Source organism: Rhododendron vialii, chromosome 13a (assembly GCF_030253575.1).
Source record: "Rhododendron vialii isolate Sample 1 chromosome 13a, ASM3025357v1".
NCBI lineage: Eukaryota > Viridiplantae > Streptophyta > Magnoliopsida > Ericales > Ericaceae > Rhododendron > Rhododendron vialii.
Window position 1 is genome coordinate 20,286,609 of NC_080569.1, and position 25,256 is coordinate 20,311,864.

Here is a 25,256-nt window from a genome sequence, read left to right on the forward strand (position 1 = left end):
TGCATATTGTACTCAAACAGTTATATTTATTTCTCAAACACGTGAACGATATGTATTAAAGTAAGGCCAGATACTCTCCAGTCCAATACACTTCCTATTTATACATTCCTGGATGGAGAGAGAGAGAGAGAGAGAGAGAGAGAGGTGAAGAAAGAAAATTATGTACCTCTCTTTGAAACAAAGGCAGCAAAGGGATGCCTAGCTTACCAGGTGTGTGCTGCTTCAGTTATCATTGGACAATGTTTGATATTTTCTTACAGATTTATTCATTTACCATTACAAGGGGGACTCGAAACAGGGACTTAGATTGGTATTACTCTGGCAGAGCTCTGGTTTGCTCTCTACTGGCTTATCACACAATTTGTTCGATGGAATCCCATCTACCGTTATACCTTCAAAGACAGGCTATCTCAAAGGTCTCTCTCTCTCTCTCTCTATCTCTCAATAGTATTCTTAGGCCCCGTTCCGGAAACCTTCTTAAAAAATAAGTACTTATTTTGCCACTTCTCATTCAAAAATAAAAAGGGTCATTCCACAAAACCCAAATAAAAAGTTACTTTCACATTTTCAAACTCAAAAATCATGAAAATGAAAAAAAAAATCAATTTTTTTTGCACCGTATTAAAGATCTCAATGAGATCTATCAAACAAGATCCATAGTGATAGGAAAATTATTTGCGTAAACACATGATTTTTGAGCTTGAAGTTGCCTTATACAAAAAATAAGACTGTTGCTATGATAATGGGCGCCGGCGGAGGGAAATCGTATCGGCGGCCGCGCAGGGCCGTCTCCGCCCACCGGACGACCGATCCGAGCCGTCCAAAAATTCTATAAAAAAAAATCGAGGGGGCCATTGCGGGAATCAACGGCATCCGAGGTGTGTAGGGTGCTTGATCCGAGCACCCATTTTCCGTGTATATGTGATGATCATATATACACGAAAAATGGGTGCTCGGATCAAGCACCCTACACACCTCGGATGCCGTTGATTCCCGCGCGGGGCCCCCTAGATTTTTTTTTATGGAATTTTTGGACGGCTCGGATCGGCCGTCTGGTGGCCGGAGATGCCCGGAGCGGCCGCTGATACGATTTCCCTCTCCGGCGCCCATTGGTTCCTATATAAATTCTGAAAATAAGCACCTCCTTCTTATTTTTTGGGGAACAAGCCTTCTTATTCAACAAAAAATAAGTTCTTATTTGGGTTGTGGAACACAGCCTTAGTATGTGTTGGAGTATTTTATAGCATGTTGCTTATCGTGATTGTATATTCACAGATACAAAAAGGTTCTGCCGAAAGTAAACGTACTTGTTTGCACAGCTGACCACATGATGAAGCCACCATTAATGGTGGTGAGTCAGTCATGGCTTATGATTACCCTGTGGAAAAGCTGAGTGTCTATCTTTCTGATGACGGAGGGTCTGATGCTAGGAAATGCTAGGTACAAAAAAAATTTATCCCGAAAACAGCAATCAATGGTTGAGAATCACTTTGATAATTGTGTCACACACATCAAAGTGAATCTCAACCACTAGTTGATCTTTTCGGAGTACTTTCAGGATAATTTTTCTTTGTCCCTAGCATTTCTGATGCTCTGTTAGAGGCTTCCCATTTCTCAAAGTACTGACTACCATATTGCAAGGAATTTAAGATAGAACCGACGTCACCCGCAGCTTATTTTTCCCAACAATTGAATATCGATCATGCCATGGTTGAAGAGCGGCCGACAACCAAGGTACACAACTTGTGGATTCTTATCCTTGGAAATTACATAGGCAGTTATTTTCTTTCCGTACAAAAACTGAAGTTATATAGCTCAAGTATGTGGTTCTGCTTATTCCAGGTTCACATATATACTATCTAAAATAATAACTCTTGGAGAAAAACTTATATAATTGAAAATTTGATGTGAAATCTAGCTTTCCCGACAATAATATTTGCCACTGCAAAAAGGTGAATGTGCACAGGTAACAACATTTCAGCTTGTAATATACAACGAATTGATCTTTTATTAATTATTCTTGCATTTGCAGGATAAAAAAGATTCAAAAACAATGTAAAATTAGAATGGAAGAACCGGTGATTAATATTTTACTATGCAGATCAACAAAAGAACATTTGTATGCGTAAAATACTGGGAAGACAATGCATACAGAGAGAGAGAGAGAGAGAGAGAGAGAGAGAGGTACTAAACCGATTCAAAATCATTGGTGAATTTGGTGTGTCTCAAGTATTGAATGTTGGGTCCATTTATAGACTCACAGCCACCCAATCAGAAGGGTCATATATCTTGTGGCACCGTATCGGTGGGGTTGTGTCTCTTGATCACATATGTACGGTTAGATTCGCACCTTGTGCATCCAAACAATCATATCCCTTCTTAGTTCTAGATGAGAAGATTGATTATTTTCCCAAATTAGAGTTATTCCTCCAAACAGCCATCCGTATATGCAACTCCTCAACTCAAGTATTCCATATATCAGCTAGCTCTGGAGCTAGCCTTTACAGCTGTTGTGTATATGCATGAGACCTGGGTAGAAAGGAACAGAAGGGGTAGAGTAGAGCTGATATATGGAGTTGAGGAGTTGCGTGGCTGATTCCAGGACTCTCTCTCCAACTGCACAGAATACGAGGATTGGGAGAGCCGGCTTAATTGCACTTAAATTTCTTGGCTGGTGGTTCCTACTTCCTAGGCTGGTTTTGGCTTTTGGTTTCCTAGACGTAGTTTTCTTATACTCCATTTTGCTGTTGAGTTTAGGATCAATTTGAGCTACATCCTTTTTTTGTTTTATTTTGTTGGGAGGAATTTTTTCCAGGTCCACTATACCACTTTCCAAACCCACTAAGTTCACTTCTAAATTCTGTAACCTCCTAAGTCCACTAACCTATTAGTAAAGATATAATAACCCTGATTAGTCTAATATACCCCTGCTTTCAAAAAAAAAAAATTGCCCCTTTTTTTCACCATCTCCGTATTTTCCTCCATGTCAAACATATCCATTTACTCCCATTACAAAACCCGTCCCCCCTCCCCCCCATTTCCAAAATGAACCAGACTGAGAGGAAAAAACAAGCCATTGACCCAATGAACCAGACTGAGAGTCCTTCGTCGTCGTCGGGCTTCTTCGTCGCCAGTCCTTCTTCGTCGTCGTCGGCCCTCCTTCGTCGTCGTCGGCCCTCCTTCATCGTCGCCCTCCTTCGTCAGTCGCGATCGTTCACCAACGATCGCACCTGTACACCCACGTTCGTCTCTGTCGCGCTAGTCGCCTTTGATTCGCCCTCGTTTCAGTCGGACGCCGTTCTTCGCCTTCGTCAGATCTAGTCACCTTCGTTTCAGTGCTAGTCGCCGTTCTTTGCCTTCGTTTCTCCATCGCCTTCGTCAGATCCTACAACGCAATCGATACACCAGGTATGTTTCTCTTCATATATATGGTTATAAACCTAAGTTATTTGCCCTGTGATTGAGGGTTTTGTACACAGCATTCTGGGGAAAATTTATGATTGGTAGCCGTCGACTCTGAGACCATGCTCTGAGTAGATTATGTTTCTCATCGTATATATGGTTATATAAATGGTTTGGCTCAGTTAAATTAGGGTTTTGATTGCGAGTAGATATAGTTATATCAAACTCTAATCGGTTAGGTATTTGTTAAGTTAAGATAGGGTGTTGATTGTGAGTATATGTGGTTATATCAATCTTTGATCTGGTATGGTATGGTATGGTTGAATTAAGTTAGGGATTCGATTGATAATATATATGGTTATATCAATGTTGGTAACTGAGTACAGTTCAAGGTATATATAGGAACTCATTAGTAAAGCACAATTGGATAGTTAATAATATATAACATTATATGTGCCTATTTTATAAGTTTATATATGGTTATATATTCAGATCTATAAGCCGCTGCGCGGACCAATTCAAAAACGTAAATATATATGGTTATATATGATATACCGTATCATTTTCATTGTATTGCAACAGCATACAAATATTACATGTTCCATATTAGTTTTGATATAATGTTATATATGATCAGTAGACTTGCGAAAGGTTATATATCATGTTTTCACCTTAAATATATATGGTTATATATATTATATAATGTTACGTGTTTTATTAATGTCTTGCTGGCTTTGGAATGTTTTTGTATTTTTGTTTAACTGCTATCGGGTAACATATATGGTTATATGTTCAAGTCTGTTAGGGCCGCTGCGCGGACCAATTCATATAGGATTGTCTACTGTTATTTATGATTATGATAACATATACGACTATATTTGAATGCTAGTGTTTAGGTTATACATGATTCTTGAATCTACTTTATTACCATGCTAGTGTTTAGGTTATCTATGTTTGCATATGTTTAACTCTGTGTATCTTTGCAGGAATGACAAAACCAAATCAGAAAGATAAAAAGTTGGTACCTGTGGAACGAACATATAATGTCCCGCCAATAGCAAGGATAGACCTTTCAGCACGGATGAACTGATGAGATGGTGATAGTGAAGGACTAAGATGGTGTCATTGGGACAATTTTTATTTTTATTTTTTATTTTTTGTGGGGGTTTGAACAAACTTTGTCTTCGATGGTTCGAACATTGATGATGTTTCATTTTGAACAAATTTTGACTTGCCCACTGACTTAGGTCGTACATTTTGGATATATTGAAATTGATGGGGTCTTAAGGTTTGATACTGCATTGTATATAATGTTAAAATGCGAGCTGATGAATGAGTATATAACGTAAAATGTAAGTATCTCACGTTAACTGTGAACTGATGAACGAGTATATAATGTTATATAACGTTATATATTTACAATAACGTTATATTGACATTATATAAGGTTAAACCTAAACAACCAAAATTATTTTAGGTTTGCATCCTTAATATCATTATATGTGGTCTTCTGTCATGAGTGAATGAGTATATAATGTTAAATGCAAGCTCATGAATGAGTATATAACGTAAAATGTAAGTATCTTACGTTAAATGTGAACTAATGAACGAGTATATAACGTTATATATGTACAATAACGTTATATATAGTGTATCAGAAAAGAATAATCTTCTGTCGCTATATTCCAACGTAACTGCCGGGATTTCAAACGTAGAACGGGTAATGGGGGATAATGGGCTAAAAGTATGGGATTTGAATGGAAAGGGTAATTTTGTCGGGCACAATTTTTCATTTTAAATGTAGTGGACTCTATGTCTTATCAAATACATATTAGTGGACCTAATAGGTTAGAAACTTGATCAGTAGACCTAGTGGGTTAGAAACATGCTATAGTGGATCCTAAACTAATTTTTTATATTTTTTATATTTTGATTGGGTTCTCATGGATATTCCCTCGGTCAGTTGATTTTGGCGGTGTTTTTTTTTTCTTATTAATAATCAACTAACTAAAAATATAACAACGTAGCTAATGTTGTTAACAGAGTTGTCTTTATGTGTGCTCGCATAAAAATTATTGGACAGACCTAGGGCACGGCCATTTGAGCCCGAACATCCTTTTCCCCCACATGTTCTTGTGGGGCCCAAAAGAATTAGTTTTTGAACACCACATGAATTTGTGGTGCAGAAGAATGTTGTATGGCACTATGCGGCAGTGCCCAATTGAATTACTCGCTCTCGCTTTATAATTTCCCTTCGGAAAACAAACCCACAATTGAAGTTGTAAAAGAACTCATCAAAATGGGACCACCATAATGGTCCTTGGTTGGTTTACTGCTTGAAGTCAAGAAATAACTAACTACTTTGGCACTGTCCAAATCTACATTCCAGCAACAGGGCCCATACTCCAGGGAGGAAGATTCGGCGATTTTCCCACTCAAATTTTCTACAAAAACCTCTTATTTTACTTGTAATTTGTAAGGTAATGGTGAAAGTTTGAATAGTCATGGATTTCAAAGAAGAAATCTACTGTTCCACTTCGGCAAAAATATTACTTCCTCCGTCTCTTTTTCAAGAGTCCTAGTCATAAATCCAAAGAGTCCTACTTCGTAAATTCAACTTTTTATGAAGATGTCATTACACTCTAAAAGTTAGAAATTTTCATATCTATCCTCTATAGAGACATTATCATTATACTTTTACCTACAAATGTTTCAAATGGAATCTACTTTTATAGGTAAAATAGAAAATGTATCAATATTTACCCACTAACTTTATAAAATGAAGACTTATTAAGAGATAACTCAAAAATAAACACTGGGCTCTTAAAAAGAGATGAAGAGGGTAAGAGAACTAGGTATAGATTGCTTGTGAAACGAAGTAAAGATGAATTAGAATCAAGTAATTCATTGATGTCAATACTTAACACGAAGGATTTCGAATCACTCCATTTACGTATTTATTCTGCCGGCAAAAAAGTTACATACAAGGGTGAGCATAGCCCGGATTGGTTCGATTTTATAGTAAACCAAGAACCTAACCAATACCTACGGATTATGAATTTTGAGAACCAATCCAGACCTTTAAGATACGGATCGGTTTCGGTTTTGAACCACAGCTGGTTTCATTAAAATTAAAATATAAATTTTATACATGATTTAAAGTACTCAAAATGGCATAGATAAATAAAACCAAAACTTATACTCCCTCCGTCCCTTTTTTATAGTCCTGTATTCCATTTTGGGCTGTCCCTTAATAAGTGTCCATTTTGTAAAGTTAGTGGGTAAAAGTTGGTGCATTGTCTATTTTATCCCTAAAAGTAGATTTCTTTTTGAAAAGTAAGTGAGTAAAAGTGTAATGATGATGGGTAAGTATGGAAAGTGGAGAAAAAAGTTGATGTAAAAGGTATAATGATGATGTTTTTTTAATAAGTTGGAATTACGAAGCAGGACACTTAAAAAGGGACGGATGGAGTATTTAAACTTAAAATTCTATTGAAATCACCAAAACTCATCAAAATCAACCATTACCAAAACTCGTGAACTAATACAATTTTAGAGCAATTACTATTCCCAGTAAAGGAATGTAGCGGTGAAGTGGGGTACTAAATTAGGAAGTCAATTCATCATGGCATAACCTATGTTTATTGGTGTATCTATATTAAATTAAAAAATAAATAAATGCATATATACGGTCCGGATCGGTTTGGAACCATAACCGTTAATGTAAAATCCACAAACCAAACCATATAACTCAATTTTAAATTTTTTAAAACCAAGACCAAACCACACTACTTAAAAACCAAACAAAATAATTCGGTTTGGACTGGATTCACAGTTTAACGGATTATTTGCTCACATACATGTGAAATTACATTACAATAATATAAAGAGCACTATTATAAATTCCGAGTATAAATATAAAAAGAAATAGTGAACATTATAAACAGGTCCAGTGAGTGTGAAAATGAATTACCTACATTTAATTGCCATTACCATTTTCTGATGGGAAAAAAAAACCTGTGGTCATAAAGTCAATCAGGTCACAAATATATATTGATTTCATAAAAAAGAGGTCCCCCGTAAGGATTGTCCCAACTACAAAACGAAGCAATCGTTGCTTAAAGTATGAGGGCTAAACTTTTGTTTACAATTAACAACCATTGTCCGCGCTTTGTTCTATTTCATATTCTTCATTTCTCCTTTTTCTTTGCTTAGCGTTGATTGTAACACTTAATTTGTTCTTTCTGCGAAGAAACTATATGAAGACATGAAGAAACGAATCGATAATGCTACAGAGTTGGGCCAAGTTCCAAAAGCAGCACGGAAAGAGCACAAAAGTTTTCAGGAATGGGATTTGGTTTCAAGCAAATGCGACCATCCCACCATTCTCCAAGTACATTTTGCTCTATTTCAGATAATGAATGGATATATCATCACCAGAAAGTTACTAGTAAAAAAACACAAGGGAAAGACACAAAGGAATTAATCCTGATGTTCGTTGTTATTGATATAGCTCTTTTACTTGACATACAGATACTTATTGATGGGAGAGACTCTACAGCTGTGGATATTGAAGAACAAACTTTGCCAACTCTAGTGTACTTGGCACGCGAGAAGAGACCGCAATATCACCATAACTTCGAAGCAGGAGCCCTGAATGCTCTTGAAAGCCGTCTCACACATACAGAGATACATACCTGCAAACAAACTCGTAATAAACGAATAAGTGTTGGTTTCCCAAAAGTAGCCCGAGCTACTTTTATATGCAAAAAGCCTAGCCATTTCTCTTAAAAAAAAAGCCCCGGACTACATTTGGGAAACCACTCGACTTTTTAGCACTTTTATCCAATTCATTTCTCTAAAAATCCTTTAGCACTTTTAGCTCCTTCAACACTTTTGGGAAACAATTAACTAGGCTTTTTCTAAAGTGCTTTAGCACTTTTAACTGAGTCTAGTCTAAAACAAAACTCCTCATCTTTTGTCGTCCACCCCTTTCGGAAAAGTACCCTTAATTATGTTTATGCTACCATAAATCAAGTTCAAATGTAGTAGCTTCACACCTTATAAACGCATCTTTCGAGTGAGTTCCACAACATATATGGTCCATCCAACAACCCTTCTAGCTAGATATACTTATCAAATGTCTGGTAAGAAAAAACATTAAATTTTGCAAATAACGGCAATGGATTCATATGTTTTAAGTCGTTGCCTAACAGTCTCGTTAGTCTCAATATCTATACAGTTTAAATACGCTATTCTTGAAGTAAGAGAGACAGGAATCACTTATATCTATTGATCTTTTATCCGGCTGCGTAGTGAAAATCTTTATAGATTTCATCAGCTCAAATAGATATGGGTTCATTTACACCAAACAAGGGCTGATGGCTAATTCTGAAAAAGTTGTAGTATATGAATTGCAATTTAGATTTTCTGTTAGTTTTTGGGAGTTCAGAGGGTCACTTGAACGCCCTGAACATGTGCCAAAATTTCTGTTAGTTTTTAGATTTCTGTTAGTTTCTGTTAGATTTTCTGTTAGTTTTAACCTTCTACTATTATCAAATACAAACTAATACTGTAATTGTTATCTTTGTCTGCCTCAAAAAAAAAATTTACAAACTAATTCTGTTTTTCGTGCTTCCATGCATGTTATGTACTAGGTAGTTTAGGGTTTCATCACAGATAAGCAATGGTCTGGTTATCCTTACTGTGGATTGCGACATGCATTCAAACAACTCCAAAGTCACTGAGAGATGCCATGTGCTTTCTCATGGATGAAGAGAAGGGGCAGAAGATTGCGTTTGTACAGTTTCCACAAAACTTCGATAATATCACGAAAAATGATGTCTATAGCAATTCCTTGAAGGTAGGTAATGAGGTGAGCACTACAACTCAAAAACTGGCATAAAAATGGTATTCATATTTACAAGAGTAGGATGCACTATGTATAATGCAAATATTGATGAAATTCACATAATCAAGGTGGAGTTTCCAGGTTTGGATGCCAATGGAGGCCCTTGCTTATATTGGTACCGGGTGCTTTCATAGGAGAGATACTCTCTGCAGGAAGAAGTACAAAAACGATTACCAAATTGACTTGCGGACTGAGAATGACAGAAGGGTTGAAGAGAGCACAACAGTGCTAGAAGAAACGTGCAAGACTCTCGCTAGCTGCAGCTGCGAGGAGAACACTGAATGGGGAAAGGAGGTCCTCTCTCCCTCTCCCTCTCCCTCTCCCCCTCCCTCTCCCCCTCCCTCTCTGTCTATTCCACTTGCGCACACTCTATACTACTATAGTATGTACATCATACAAACTCAGATGATGTCAATATGCAGATGGGAATAAAGTACGGGTGTCCAGTAGAGGATGTGATTACAGGGTTATCAATACAATGTAGAGGGCGGAGATCTGTGTATTACAATCCAGAAAGGAAAGCATTTTTAGGAGTTGCTCCCACAACTCTGTTGCAGGCACTAGTACAACACAAGAGATGGTCAGAAGGAGATCTTCAGATCTTTCTCTCGCAATACTGCCCTCTTGTTTACGAGCGTGGAAAGATTCCCCTAAAACTTCAAATTTCATACTGTATCTACCTGCTATGGGCTTAAACTGCTTGGCTACATTATACTATGTTGGTGTACCATCTCTTTGTATCCATAGAGGCCTCCCCCTGTTCCCAAAGGTATGGAGCGTTGCATATACAGTTCTCAAAGTTTACAGAACTTCACAACCATGAACTTCTTAATCAATCATTCCCAATTCCAACTACTTCTCATAACCTTGTTCAAGTTCCGTAAACTTGTCATTGTAATGTAAAGCCTAAACCATGCTAATAGAAAATGAATCACCTTATGGCCACAGGTGTCAAGCCCCTGGGTCCTGCCTTTTCTATATGTCATCGCTGCAAAATACGGGTACAGCTTAGGTGAGTTCCTCTGGAGTGGGGGAACATTTCAAGAATGGTGGAATGATCAGAGGATGTGGCTGTACAAAAGAACTTCCTACGTATTTGGGTTCAGCGAAACGATCTTGAAGCTATTAGGGTTCGCAAAGTCGGGTTTTGTTCTCACATCAAAGGTGGCTGATGAGGATGTGTCCCTGAGATATGAAAAAGAGGTCATGGAGTTTGGCGCCCCTTCCCCAATGTTCAGTATTTTGGCAACACTCTCACTGGTAAACCTCTTCAGCTTTTTTTGTGCACTAAAGATGCTTATCATGGATTCACAACACAGGGTTTTGGATTTATTGGCACTACAAATGCTGCAATGTGGGTTAGTGGTGGTTATCAATCTGCCTGTCTAGGAGGCCTCTTCTTCCGGAAGGACAAGGGCCGCATGCCCTCCACTGTCACATGCCAAGCTGTTATTATTGCTATCATGGCTCATATAGTAGCCCTGCATTAGGTTTTTTTTTTTTTTAATAAGTCTGCATTAGGTTATGATCTGTGAAGCAATCTATAAAATTGAGTCAGTAAATTTCCCCAAGAGACACTATCATTTCCATAAGCTGAATATATATTCTGGATCCTATATCGAGTACGGAGACTAAACAGAGAAGATACAGAAAAACAACTGCAACATATATGTTTCCTAATTATACTAGAAGCAGCACTTTATTGGAGGAAAACAACAGCAATTAAGTTGAGAGGAAGATTGCATAGCAGGAAAATCATTACACAGCAGCAAGCAGGTAACAAAAGACAACGGAAGAATTTCACCTTCATAATAAGGACCGCCCCACCTTCAAAACCGGCCTGCAACATGAAAGGTTCTTTCAAAAATATGGAATTTAAACTGAACCGTAGTAGTCATCCGACAAAACCCATGCGGATTGACCAATATTTTGAAGTAGTTATTGTTTTAATCTCTAAAATTTCTCTCATTACAGAGATCTAAATTGGGTTCATTACTTGATCCAGGAGCCCTTCTTTAAAAAGTTCAATAGATACTGTGGCATTAGCCCCCAAGTGCATACATTATACATTAGCTGTATGCTACGAGCCTATGACAAAACAAAACATTTATAATAGAGATAATACAGCATACTGTTTGGTTCAGTCTTTGAAGAAGGGACAGAATCCAAGAAACAAAGACATGAACTTCTTAAACCTTACAGTTCATAGCCAAGGGCCAAGGAGAGGGAAGTTGGTTATTTCCCCGTATTAAACATAGTTCATCTTGGTTTTTACTTCCATAGGAAAACAACTCATAAAAGAAAAATCTTCAGGAAGCTAATGTAAAGTTTGAGTTGGAAAAATGGTTTCAAAAACTCAGGGACCGCGAGCATTGGATTTCTTACTAGGTATGAACCCAGTTTGACTGGCAATATCGTGTAGAGATATTTTTTTCTAGGCACTAGCATGGCACAGGTTTCAAATTCGCAGGCAGTTATTTTTGGAAAACAGTTTTGTGCCCTGGAGTTTGGAAACTCAATGAACAAAACCAGTAGAGATATATTCATATACATTAGGCAATGGTACTGATGTAATAAACTACAGAACTATGAATTATTTGAAGGGAGCTAATGAACCTTGAAAAGTTTTTAAAAGCCTTACATTAGCTCTACAACAATGGCAGAAGCTCCTCCTCCACCATTGCAGATTCCAGCAACCCCAAACTTCCCATTCTTATGTCTCAGTACCTGTAACGGCATTACATATCACTCAACCTCAGCAGAAAAAATCCTAGTGCGGTGCTTTTTCAATTGCACGTGTTCCAACATCAACACAGAAAGCAGAGCTGTTCTCCCATATGTTAATTATTTGGAGGATAATAAAAGCAGAGAATTACTTTCAAACCCCATACATCATTTGTCTGTGCGGGTGAGAGATCAAAAGGGATCTAAACCGAATTGGGAGAGATCATGTACCGAAGTAATAAAAGAAGAAAAAGAGAGGATACAAGAAAGACACGGCTGATAAAGTCAGGTATGGAAACACAAAAATTTGGAGCAAGGGATAAGCTAACTTGCCCCTAACAATGTGACCAAGATACGAGCACCACTACAACCCAGTGGATGTCCCAAAGATACTGCTCCACCGTGCACATTTAACTTTTCCTGCAACAAAATTAACTGAGCATAATCACACAAACACTGAGGAAATCGCGCTTGTGAAGATTAAAGAAACTTGCTATATGAAGCAAAGAATAATTGTACAAACTAATGGAACTCATTGAAGAAAACAACAATGACGACTAGAAACTACTAGCTCCATGAAACATTCTGGAAAACGTCACATGCCAAAGAGGCGGGAGAAGACTTACAGGACTAATACCGAGCAACCTCCGATTAGCAAGAGCCACAACCTGCAAAGACAAGATGAGATGAGTAATACTGATTATTTAAAGACACCAACAATAGCAAATGCAAAGAATAAGCGCTTACAGAAAAGGCTTCATTTATCTCATAATAGTCAATTTGTGATGCCTCCAAGCCAGCATTTGTGATGGCTTTCGGTATAGCAAGTGCTGGAGCAGTTGTAAATAACTCAGGTGCCTGCCCAGCCAATCATGTTACAACACCAAGTTACAAAACGTACAACTAAATCGTGACAAAGTAAGGGTTACATAATCGTGACAAAGTAAGGGTTACATACCTGAGCCGCATCATCATATCCTCTAATCTTCGCAATCACTTGTAATCCAAGTTCACTTGCCTTCTTACCACTCACTAACACTAATGCAGCAGCACCATCACTGTACTTGCAAACATTAACATCAGTACTGAAATGAAATATCTACCAGGGCCAATGACAACACAACCACATCATGCCATCATGGTCAATTTGAAGGACGCATACTTTCCAAAGGGAGGGTCATACTTTGCATATTAATTTTCCTATCTAGACTATCATAAGTGTCTGTAAGACATGTCTGATAATTCAAACTCTTCAAAATCCTCGCACAACTAGGAAAAGATGCAGTTCAGTACAGTACACAGCAAAAAAACATATGTAAATGTTACCAATTTCCTATTAGATAAGATAATTTATGTATTAAGATGTCCGCCTTGGCGCCTTATAATGCTATAACTTATAAGCTTATAGCTCCATGTTAAATACAAATACTTCACAAAGCTAGGAAAAGGAAGAATACCCTCTCCTCCTGACTAGTTGTTTGTCTGTCAATGTGCATAATAAGGTTGTCAAATCGTGAATCGAATTGAGAATCAAAATGATTCCTTTTAGAATCGTGAATCTAATCGTATTGTGAACTGCTCCGATTCGGTCATGATAACTAAAATGCATGCAAAAAATATATTTATGTGCAGTAGGCTGAACAATAGTGATTCGGTCAGGGCTGGAAACCCGGCAGATGATACAAACTGATCGGATCTCGCTTGTTTAGGCTTGACCGAACCATTGGAGTTTGTTGATCCGACGGTTCGGGTTACGTCACTCTTGCCTCGGCATGAAGGATTCCTAAGTGGTTCAGTGGAGCCGATCGACGGTGTCATGCGTGTCCTACATTCTGGCTCACCCGTGTGCACTTAACCGCTTGGATACATCACATCTAGCGTCGGCAGAAGTGGTTACCGCACAAGCTAGGCACGCGCGCATTCGGATAATAGCTTGTACACGTGGGCAGTAACCGCCAAGCTCAATTGGTCAATCGTGACATCAGCCGAAGGGGTTACCGAGCGTGCCAGACGCATACTTACTTGGAGGCCAAGTCTAAAGGTTCTATGTAAAGGAGAAGGATAAACCATAAGGAGGTATGCCGCTCACTCTAACCGTATAGTTTCCATTCCTTTCTTCTTCCTCCAGATACTTACTTAACCATCGGAGGGCCTTCCCGGTCAACACCGACCAGTTAGGCACTAACGGTGGGTGTTCATTGCACGGGAGGAGATCTGTGGAGGAACCCCAGCCAGACCCGAACCGAAGCACCACCTGGCCCTACGTCGATAAACCAGCACACCACCTTATGGATTTGGGTGACAAAAATATACACTATAATTACATTTTAGACCTTAATGAATAAAAAGCTTGTTTTAAACGATGAATTGATAATCATGTGGAGTAATAGGTAAGCAATTTGTATGAGGTGAGGATTGGTGACTCCTACTTATGGTCACTTCTATGAAAAAGAGATAGAAGTAAGAAACAAATCCTTTGAAGGTCTTTAGGGTGGTTTTATGCCATTTTTTATGTCGTTTTTGATTCACACTCGAAATAAATCTTCCCTTTGTTGTTACCTATAATACGTAACAAGAGAGAGGTCTATTTTTTTGACAAAATAAGTAGAAATAAAGACGGAAAGGTGGCATATAGCGCCATGCAAAAAAAAAAAGAAAGGTGGCATATAGCAATATTAAGACCTTAAAAAATAGTTTGAACCCTTATCCAACTACAAAAAGGCAAAAAGGGAGTCAACAAATTGAAAGTGAAATCATTAGGTTCACAAATTCAACGATTCGGATTAGCAACTCACTTACAATTTGCAACTATTTCCAATTCATGCAACCAATTTGTATCGATGACCCACTAAATCTTATCGAACCGTACAACACGAATCGTGAATGGTACGATCCTAACAACAATGAGTGATTAAGATCAAGATAAGAGAGAGAGAGAGAGAGAGAGAGAGAGAGAGAGAGAGAGAGCCTTATGCTAGAAGCATTGCCAGCTGTAACAGAACCCCCACTCTCCTTGAAACTTGGTCGAAGCTTCCTTAGTTTTGCAGCATCAAACTAACAATAGAAAAGAAAAGAAAATTGGTCATATTATACAAGTTGTGTAGCACATAAGTTGTCTCCCCAAAAAAGATAGATGACCGGTTGATATAGATCAATGGCCTGGTGACTTGTTGGAGCCTAACAACGTGGCCCAAAATACTTAAGCCCGAGTTACTAGTAGCTTGGTTTCTTATATTCTCAAGATCAACCGTGTAGACTTCCGATGTGGGACGGAGTGTTACACACTAACACTCCCCTCCTTTATACCCACGCATCCTGCAGTTGAGCACGAGAGCCACCACGGCTTTGCCAAGGTCTTTTCCCTAGTGGCCGCAGTCACCACACTTTACAGGGTCTTTTCCCTAGTGGCCACAGTCACCACACTTTACCTTAATCTTTTTTCTGGACTTCACCTCGGACTCACTGCATCAACCGAGCTACTAAACTTTATAGAGTCCACACGGCTGTGTACACGGTTAGCTCTAATACCACCTAGATTGTCTGAGTTTTTTGATATGACAGATCCTGACCATTCTTAATACTACTCATCTCCTAATAAACATAAGCAATCCATATAGTATTTTCTCAATCTCCAGCTATTGAATCTCTCCTAATAAAATATACCTACATATCTACCAGGATACCAAGGATAGGAAGAGCTTATCAAACATAACAACAAATCATGAGAACTTGCGATTTACTGAAAATTCCAAATAGGCACATCCTCATACAAGTAAATTAGGTCCTACCCTCAATAACTAACCATAGTCCTAGTCCCATTCCTAAACCAATTTTCAAACATACATGCACGCCATCAATAGTCAATATAATTCCTTTCAAATTCGAAAACATAGTAATCCAACTTAATTTCTCACCAAAACACTCAACAAAGAAAAAAGAATTGTCATCCCAACATAACTAAATCTCTTACCTAGTATAGTAGGTTGTCATCCAATACTTCACTCAAAATCTCAAAGAAAAAAAAAAGATACTTGAATTACGTCACCTACTTACGATGTTTCCTTAATACTATATGGGTACTACTATGCATGAAATTACAAATACTCTCCCAAATACATATAGGACTCCAAGGACTCGACCCTACACTAAACGAACATGATGCAAAATTTGAATGCAAAAAACGTTTGGTTGAAACCTAAGCTCTCATACCACCATTACGCCCCCACAGGCCGAGTAACTATGAGAGCCTACAATGTGGCCCAAAATGTTTAAGCCCAAGTTATTAGTAGCAGGTTACAGGGTTTCCTATATACCCAAGAAAGCCCATGTCCCCACCTTTATACCATCGCGTCCTCGCAAGGTTGAGCACTAGAGTCACCACAGTCCACGGGTTTACCCAGGCCTTTTCCCTAATGACCGGAGTCACCACAGCTTACCTGGGTCTTTTCCCTGGACATTACCTCGAACTCAACACAGCAGCCGGGCTACTAAACTTTCTCCATCCCACATCAGAAGTCTATATGGGTGTAACATAAGCAGCAATTGTAAAGGAAGAAGATGACATTGAATTCTCCAAACTCATGCCATTGTACTTTGAGAGTTTGATCAATAACAAAATTGGATCCATTAAAGCAATTTTGTCCATTGAGAATCCAATGGATGTCAAAGTCATATCGGTAAGTGTTCTTTTTTCCACTGCTCTGGTATGTACTAGAACTGGTGCATACCAATATACCAAATTAATAAGGATTTTTGCAGGTACGTCATGGGATTCACAAAATTAATCAGAATAGTAAGCCATATAAACATATAGCATAAACAATTTGATTGACTAGATAATAAAATTTCTATTAAGTAATCATATAAGAGAAGCCAAATTATAAAGATACAAGTTAGTCACCTTATGGGCCATCCGCACTAATGATATTTACCTTTCCTAGGCCTTCATCTGCATTTACAATAATAGCCGGTTTCCCTCTTCCCCCAACAGTAACCTGCATGTATGAAGACGTTTTCTGAAAGAACAATACTGAAACCAAAAACAACAAAATTTTGTCAGTGTTTGAAATACGAGTCTCACTGGAATGATTTCCCACGCAAAGGCACCTTTTCTTTGAGCAGCAATTCCGCGATCAAAGCTTTGAATAGCATAAGCATCCTAGAAGAGAGAGAGAGAGAGAGAGAGAGAGAGAGGAACACTCAAGTGGAACAATTATGAGAGATAGCAATACAAGGATCAATACAACCAATTTGTAGTCTTCTTTTCTAATTTTTAATTTGGACATTTCATCAATGTTTCCGTTGTGAAAGTGGAGTTCAACTACCGCTAAACATGATCATTAAAAAAAAAAACTACTGCTACACATAAAAGCTCTTGAACAGAAATCAACCAAATCGTTCAAAGGATAGCTTTAGAGCTGATAGATGGCTGAAGAATAATACCTGCTCTGCTCTTGTAATGTTCTGCTGATCAGCACATAACTCTGCACATACGCCCATTCCAAAATCATTGTAAACATCCCATAGACCATCTTTCAGCATCCCGTCAATGATAGTGTCATGTCCTAGCCGAGATCCCCTTCTGTCAATGAGGACGGAATCAGCACAGCTTTGTGGCTATTCTCGCCATAAGATAAAAAAGGAACCATTGATATTATGGCCTGATAGCATCCTATATACTGGTCACAATACATAGCTCTCGTCAAAACACAAAAGAGAAACCAGTGATATCATGGTCTGACAGCATCATACATTTCATAATTTTCATTCATAGTCAATGTTTCACAGGCATCAAATGGTTATGCTGTCTTTGTAGCTTCAGAAAGAACATAAAACCCTTCTAATAACTTCACTGGGATAGACGTTCCCAGTAGTCGGATTCAACATTGTAGTCGATTCATAAAGAAAATGGAATTGTCACTGAAAGACGGGTAGAGAAAAATGCATGGCTTAATATAAATTCATGGAACCGGCCCAACTGGGCACATCCCAAGTTGCCAGTACCAAAAACATTCAACCAGAAACCAGCTAGCAAAGATAACCGAATGCATGGAGCTTAATAACTTACGTAACGCATCTGCGATATACATGTTTAGGTGACCATTTAAACCAACAAGCTACAATAAGCCAAAGGGAGAAACCAACGATCTGAACCAATCGCAACGTTGTTATTTGCAGTGGACAAACAACCACACACATAGCAGACATGAGGCATCATATATACTAGTATAAAAAGCCAACGCATAACTGTCTGACACCGTTTAGTAAAGGACCAGCATGTATAAGGGAGGAAGACAAATGACAGTTGGCCAAAATTTAGTTGCAGGAACCTTTCAACTATACCCGCGCTTCTTCAACGGGAACGCGTTTCCACGTTTCGGCAGAGGAAACTCCAAGAAACTCGTTCCAATGATGACAGGAACTCGTTCCTAACCTATATGTGGGCTCCCCGACCGGCGAGCTCAAGAGTAACCGCCCGAATTTTTAAAGATGGATGATCCGAGAAACCGAGAGCTTGATTTGAAAAATGATAAGGCTTTTAGTCTAGCAAAAACCTTGAAAATCTTGGGTTCGGGAGCCACATTACGAATAGGAAAGGTTTTGTTGAAAAAGCACCCCGCTCGCCCGACACGGAGTCGGTCTCTACTTAGCATTTATAAAGGGGGATTTAAAATCATTTGGAAAGATTAACTTTGATAAAACACAAAACCACGTGACAGGTGCAATTTTAAAATGCTATTATGATGTAGAAATGAAGTGAATGATTGCTATGATAAGGATGTATGTAAAGATGTAACCTGTGGAAAAGGCCAGAGAGCAATGTGATAGAATATAATGCCGCACGACAGTATAATACGCCGCACGGTATAACCACTAACCCGTGCGGTTTATTACTCGGTATATCCCAGGATAATTTTGAATTTGTACCACAAAGTGAATCTTAGTCTTGAAAAATGATCTTGTGTGCTCCGAGTTTCTGAAAACAATTTATGGAGCCCTTTTCATTCACTTTTGCCGTATCAAACCATATTAAAAACCGTTTCAGAACATTTAGGGATCTTATCAATGTTCAAAAACAATTTTTAATATGAGAAACTCTGCTGGGATATAGCCGTACAGAAAAGTAATAAACAAACTAAACAGAATAACATAAGGAGGAGTATGTATGAGAAACGAAATAAAGCACGATGTAATACACTATGCCGTGCGATTTTGTAAAACACTGCATGATGTAGCATATCCAGTGCAGAAACTGTTTTTGGTGCTTTTTGAATATAAAGCTCGTTCGAAGCCAAAACCCAGTATAGAATGACGGGGAAAGTCCTCAATGAACTCCCCTCAAGGCCAAAATGTGGTTTAGCCTAAGGAATTCGATTTATACCTTCCTGTAGGCTTGGATGTGCTTGAAAATAGAAGAGTGGAGGTAGGTTTGGACTGGAAACTCCTAAAATCAATTGGGTTTCTAAGTTTAGGGAGATTTGAGTGAGTTTTGTGAAGATTTGATGAGTTTTTGTGGGGAGAATGAGAAAGAAAATCAGTCTCGAGACTGATTTTGTAATAGACTAGCTTGTGGGTTGATGTAGAGAGAGAAAGAGAGAAGAGGGATCCCATAGAATTTCAGAATGGCTTTTCTCAGGATTTAAGGGATGCCTTTCAACTAGAGAAGGGGTGTATTTATAGGGGAAAGTAGAGGGCATGCATATGCTTGGAGTGCACCCAAAGGTAAAAAAAACGCGCTCTGACCGCTCTGCTAATGCTCATGGGAATCTGTCAAACGCTCCTTCTAACGGTGTTTCAAAATGCCACACAATATATTGAAATCTTGTGCGGTGAAGTGATTTTTGGAAATTTTTTGAGATACCGCGCGGCGTTTCTGAAATGCTGCGCGGTATTGTGTGACAGCACAGCACACCAAACTTCGCGGGGCGCCCCGAACACTCCCGAACTCGGATTTGAGCGCAGTTCGAAGCGTTGGAAAGCTTGTCGAGTCCTCTTTCTAACCCAATTGGTTTCACTCAAAGATGTTTTATACATCGAAATGTGTGTCCATTTTACCATCAATGTGTCATGGAAAAAGTTGTTTTTGACAAGGCAAACGCATCTTTCTCTTTTGCAATTGAACCGGGAGCCACCCTATATGTTTGAAAAGGGGTTTTCTTTGAGGTAAGCGAAGGAATACCGATCCAAGCCTTGAAGGTATGTTTTTCCTTATTTCATCATTAGGGAACTTAAAGATTATTCGGAGGCCCGGATTGGGGTGTCTACACTATACGGGAACTTACACCCAAAAAAACGGTTGAGAGACTTACGATTCAAGCTGCAATTGGTACCTTTAAAGTTGTTTTGTTCTTGTTGGTATGCACATATGATCTTAACCTTCAAGAATCATAATAATGCCTTTAACTTTTACACCTACTTAATATGCACAACAGCTCTATTCTGTAATCAAATGCTACAATAAAAATATTGAAATTTAACTCGAAACTCACAATCTTAATAATATTCTATGTGGTAGAATAATATTTTCATTTTGACATTTAACTATATAAAAATCCATAAAAATATTTATAATTTTAATAATTTTTCCTAACCGCTCCCAATGGCGCCCCCACACTTCTATGATCATCCGCTCCCCGTCCCCGCTCCCGCTTCATGCAACCATGGGCCAAATCCAAACCCAACTGAATATCTAAAGCCACTTCACATAATTTTTTGTGGATAAAACTGTGAATAGAATGGACACAATTTATCCATCTAAGGGGCTAGGTGTCCATAAGTCATACCACTTCAATTTTGGCCCCACTTACATCTCCAACTTGAGTATCACTTCAGCAGTCTCAACAAAAACTAGAAAACTAATAAAGGGAAAACAAGTACAACGTCATTGACGAGATGTCAAACCTTGCTTCAGCTAGATATTTAGGCGCATTAGACATGCTTTCCATGCCACCAGCTACAACAACATCTTTGCTTCCTAATTGGATAGTTTGTGCTGCAAGCATTGTTGCTGTGAAAGAGACAGGGAACATGTCACTATTTAATCAACAAAAGAAAATCCTTTCTACGGCCTCTATAAAATTTAAGAGATGTTGCCTATTATTGTTAGAAAATGGTTTTGACAAGAACCTAGCTTTTATTGATGTGCATCATTGATTGTGATTATAAACCATAGCCCTAACATGCCTTTATATAGGCTACAAGACTTGGTCACTGAGAAACCTAAACCAACTAGGAAACATGCATTATAAAGAAACCAAGACTAACTAGGAAACATGAATAATAGAACCCTACAAAACATGGTAACATAATATTAGGAAATATTATGTTAACAATTATATCTTCCCATTTGTTGTGATCACCCTAGTCACCATACCCTGGTTAGTAAACAAACATTGTGCTACATTCAGTATAGAATACTAGCCAAAACCGATCAAAAAAAAAAAGAATACTAGCCAAAAGAATGCTTCAGAGCACAATTTGTTTGTGTTGTCAAAGTACCAGAGATATTCGAGCTATGAGAAACTCTGAATATTATGTCCTGACCCAAAGCAAAATCTTTGCGGGAAGTGGTAACGAGTAAAGATACGGAAGATGTGATGTTTGAAGGGATATTATCATATTAGATTTGGAGGCTTGAAGAGAATCAGAGATAAATGCCTAGCTTGAGCCCTTATTGTGATGGAAAAGGATCCAGCTAAGAGATTTTGTAGCGTTTGAGTGCACAATATTGGAAGTTTCAGCTTCTGTTTAGCAGGGACTAGTACTACAGATGAAGTTGCTCCGTCATTCCATAAACTCAGTGGCGACTCCAGGAATTAGTGTCTACACTTCTTAATAACTAATCATCTATTTTCAACAAACTACAAATTACCAGGAAAAAACAAACTACAAACTAAAAATCTAAACAATCCTCCTTCCCGGTAAAAAAACTGATTGGTTTTGATTCACAAGGTTCATGTGATTCTGTGACCAAAAAATAAGGTTCATGTACTTTTGTGTTAAAAAAAACAAGGTTCGCATATTTCTGTCAATTGCCTACTGATATGTAGAATGAGAAATTCACTAACTTTGAAATAAGGAACAATGATTCAGTGTACTGCCTCATGTTTTGGTCATGCATGCTTTTAATGGTGTCAATCGCTGGCAAACCATTTAGTTATGGTACTGTATCAGCAGTAATTATCACTTACATGGGGTCAGCCGGCCCCACTTCTTTACAAGTGGCATCGCCCCCGCATAAACTGTTTGGGGGGTTTGTAATTTGGTTGCCTCCTCTGATGTAACAAGCTAAAGTTTATCATATTTGGTATTGAGGATTTTCCACTCAAGAAATTATTTTATCTAAACACAAAATTAACTACAGATAAAAAAAACTCACCTTTCATCCCTGATGAACAAACTTTGTTGATGGTGGTACAAATCACAGAATTAGGTATACCAGCTCCTAATGCAGCTTGTCTAGCGGGAGCTTGACCTAAATTTGCACTGAGAACATTTCCAAAGAAAACCTCTTGCACCAGTGACGGATCAACATTTGCCCTTTTAAGAGCACCTACAATGTTCTAGGGAGGTTAACAGATTCAGACATCATAATGAAGAGCCAGTCCCCAAAAGGGAGACAGAGATGGAAGTTATTAGAGATATCTTACTTGCAATAGCTATAGAACCTAGTTGAGTAGCTGAAAACGATGAAAGGGATCCAAGGAAGCCACCAATGGGTGTCCGTGCAATTCCAACGATGCAAACATCTGAAAGGATTTTAGCAAGATAACTCAGAAAGAAAATGATTAATTGAAAGGCTACAAGCCTACAACTTTAAATAATGTATTTCAGATGAAAACATACTCTTACAATCTTGATTGGAGAGCATATATATTAAAGCAAAAAATGCAATCCTTAAATACACAACATCACACAGTCGTGCAAGCAAGAACGATTAACATTAGAGTGTGCATGATTGCCCCGTATGTATTTCAAGTCGATTTCCAAATCAAGACATTCATCGCCCATTTTTTTTTCCCAATAAAATAGTGATAATTACAATGATGAAGCTGATTTCAGAAATATACAGTTTGAATCATTGAAATGGCACCCAAGGAGGCCTCACGGACCCGAACAGCACGGTCAGTCCACCATGCTTAGTTCTATTATAATAACGGATTTCAGAAATAAGACAGACAAGAGAAAACCATATCATGGTACAGTAGGGATTAATTTCCAAAGAAAAGTCCTTAGAAATGAAATCAGAACCTTGAGGGTTTATGGAATCTGAATATGTCTCTGTTCTGGAAGTCATGGTAAGCTACTTAAAGAAAAATCTGCAAAACACATAAAAAGGACAACAATAAAAAGAAGGCGGCACCAATTTTGGCAGATTGGTTAAACCGGCGTGTGGAAGCATGCATATTACCAATAACAAGTTCGGGGCGGAGCCAAGAACTTTATACAGTGGTGCACCTTTTTACCGTAAATTAAAAAAATCCGCAATCAAATATAATAAAGAAAATAATAAGCACAAAAGTTTTAGCCAATATATATTCAAAAAGCTTCTAAACATAAGCACACAAATCTACAAAATTTGAAAGTTTTACATGATGCTTCATTATTAATCCCACCAAAAACATCTAGCTCTATGCATACACCAAACCATTGTTCAACTATAGATCATTCATTGGGTCTACAGTCAATTTTTCACAACATGAATTAGGCTAGGTTTTGTCCTTATTCTTGTAATTAACGGAAGAATGAAAATTGGCCAGGAGACTCTGGTTCGAAACCCACAAATAACTTAGGGCTCCGGCTATGATACTCCCAAGTCGTTTTTTCATTATTCTATGGTAAGTGTTGTCAGCAACGTGGTTAGTGTTGTTAATAAGTAGTATTAGTCATGGTAAAAAAATTCAGCTTTTGTGGTATTTGTAGCCTTATTCTATGGTAAGTATGACATTAATGACGGGCAGGTATACATTTATGTATCATCATTAATGTCCTGAATAAGGATAGTTAAAATGGTACCTACTACATGAAATTTAATGTTATTTAGGATCATTAGCGATTCATTAGTGTTACTTAGGATAAAATTTAATGACACTTGGGATCATTAGTGGTTTACAGAACAAAATTTGTACTATAATTTTTAGTTTTCAAATTATTGTTCTAATAATATCTAAAGACCAAACTAAAACTTTATACTAGATTTATAATCGAACCCCTTTTTTTAGGTTGCCCACTCTCCAATTGTTAGCAAAAAGACAAAAGTAAGGTGTATATAGCTAAAAGTGGAGTGAATTTATAAATTCCCAAAATATCAAATATTTTCTGCCAAAAAAAGGGGATAACTTGCTACTTTTTTTTTTACCAATGGTAGCTTGTTACCCAACGAACTGGTTGTAGTAAGTGTGGTCATACTCTATAGCGTGCATGTAACATAATAAGTGTTGCCTTAAGGATGGTATATAAAAACTGCTTATATGGTAAGTAATACCTATGGTTTTGTTTTTCAAAAATTCTTAAAACCATCTCGTTTTTGACAAATCCAACCTCTTTTGTGAGTGGTCTTGATCTAAGGGCTGTAATTTACCTACTTTTCAATCTAAGGCTCCATATTTAATGAGAGCATCATGCTCTCATACCACTAGAGAGCATTGTAGAAGTTTTGAGAACGTAGTCGCCACCCAAAAGTTTCCAATTCCTCTAACATCGTTTTAACTTTACCAACAAAAAAAAAAGGGCTACTAACAGCCTAACAGGAAATTCCAGGGGGTCACGTGACCCCACCAACAACGATGACTAACACAGGATCAAGCAGACAAAAGGAGGATTGATATGTACTATGAAGGAAAGAGAAAATCAATTGATGAATACAACAAATTAGAGCTGAATCCCTTTAAACGAAATTCAAGTATCATCATAAACGAAGTGGCGACGTACCTGAAGAAATTTTAGCGAGAGCGAAAACCTCTACAGAATACGAACTACTGGACACGACTCTGCTTCTGTCTGCTATATGGCGAGTACATATGAACAGATGAAGAGAGAGAGAGAGAGAGAGAGAAGATAACGCCAAGGCTGTCTCGACTGGCGCTTCCGGTTAACGATTTGCCCATTCTGCTAGGCTGCATCCGAATTAATTACAATTTCCTGGGGGTGTTTATGAAAGGATCCAGCTTCTCAAGAATCGGAGAAGGGTCGGGCTCCTCTCTAGTCCGATGATTTGGAT

At 38.1% G+C, this 25,256-nt stretch overlaps 1 protein-coding gene, 1 long non-coding RNA gene and 1 pseudogene across 2 annotated transcripts; 2 read left to right on the forward strand and 1 right to left on the reverse strand.

Moving 5' to 3' along the window:
- The first annotated feature begins 1,594 nt into the window (after positions 1-1,594).
- LOC131315184 (uncharacterized) lies at positions 1,595-8,154 on the forward strand. Its single transcript, XR_009196623.1, has 2 exons — positions 1,595-1,734; positions 7,655-8,154. It is a non-coding gene; the product is annotated as an uncharacterized LOC131315184 (long non-coding RNA).
- On the reverse strand, positions 7,720-25,256 carry LOC131315183 (acetyl-CoA acetyltransferase 2-like). Its single transcript, XM_058344291.1, has 16 exons — positions 24,968-25,256; positions 23,288-23,355; positions 22,687-22,785; positions 22,416-22,589; positions 20,939-21,044; positions 17,480-17,618; positions 17,118-17,195; positions 16,969-17,031; positions 15,006-15,091; positions 12,996-13,095; positions 12,785-12,895; positions 12,664-12,705; positions 12,371-12,457; positions 11,955-12,040; positions 11,118-11,153; positions 7,720-8,099 (listed from the first exon to the last, which is right to left on the reverse strand). Exons 2-15 carry the CDS (start codon positions 23,331-23,333, stop codon positions 11,120-11,122), a joined length of 1,251 nt encoding a protein of 416 aa, XP_058200274.1. The 5' UTR covers positions 23,334-23,355; positions 24,968-25,256; the 3' UTR covers positions 7,720-8,099; positions 11,118-11,119.
- Positions 9,089-10,803, forward strand: LOC131313968 (cellulose synthase-like protein E1; annotated as a pseudogene).

What these genes read in the sequence shown, in the direction of transcription:
- LOC131315183 (XM_058344291.1), bottom strand. Translation starts at nt 23,333, where the DNA reads ATGACTTCCAGAACAGAGACATATTCAGATTCCATAAACCCTCAAG. An exon ending in AAATATCTAGCTGAAGCAAG is followed by an intron (nt 17,619 to 20,938) that starts GTTTGACATCTC and finishes CCTCATTGACAG; the next exon opens with AAGGGGATCTCGGCTAGGAC. An exon ending in GGTTGCTCGGTATTAGTCCT is followed by an intron (nt 12,458 to 12,663) that starts GTAAGTCTTCTC and finishes ATTTTGTTGCAG; the next exon opens with GAAAAGTTAAATGTGCACGG.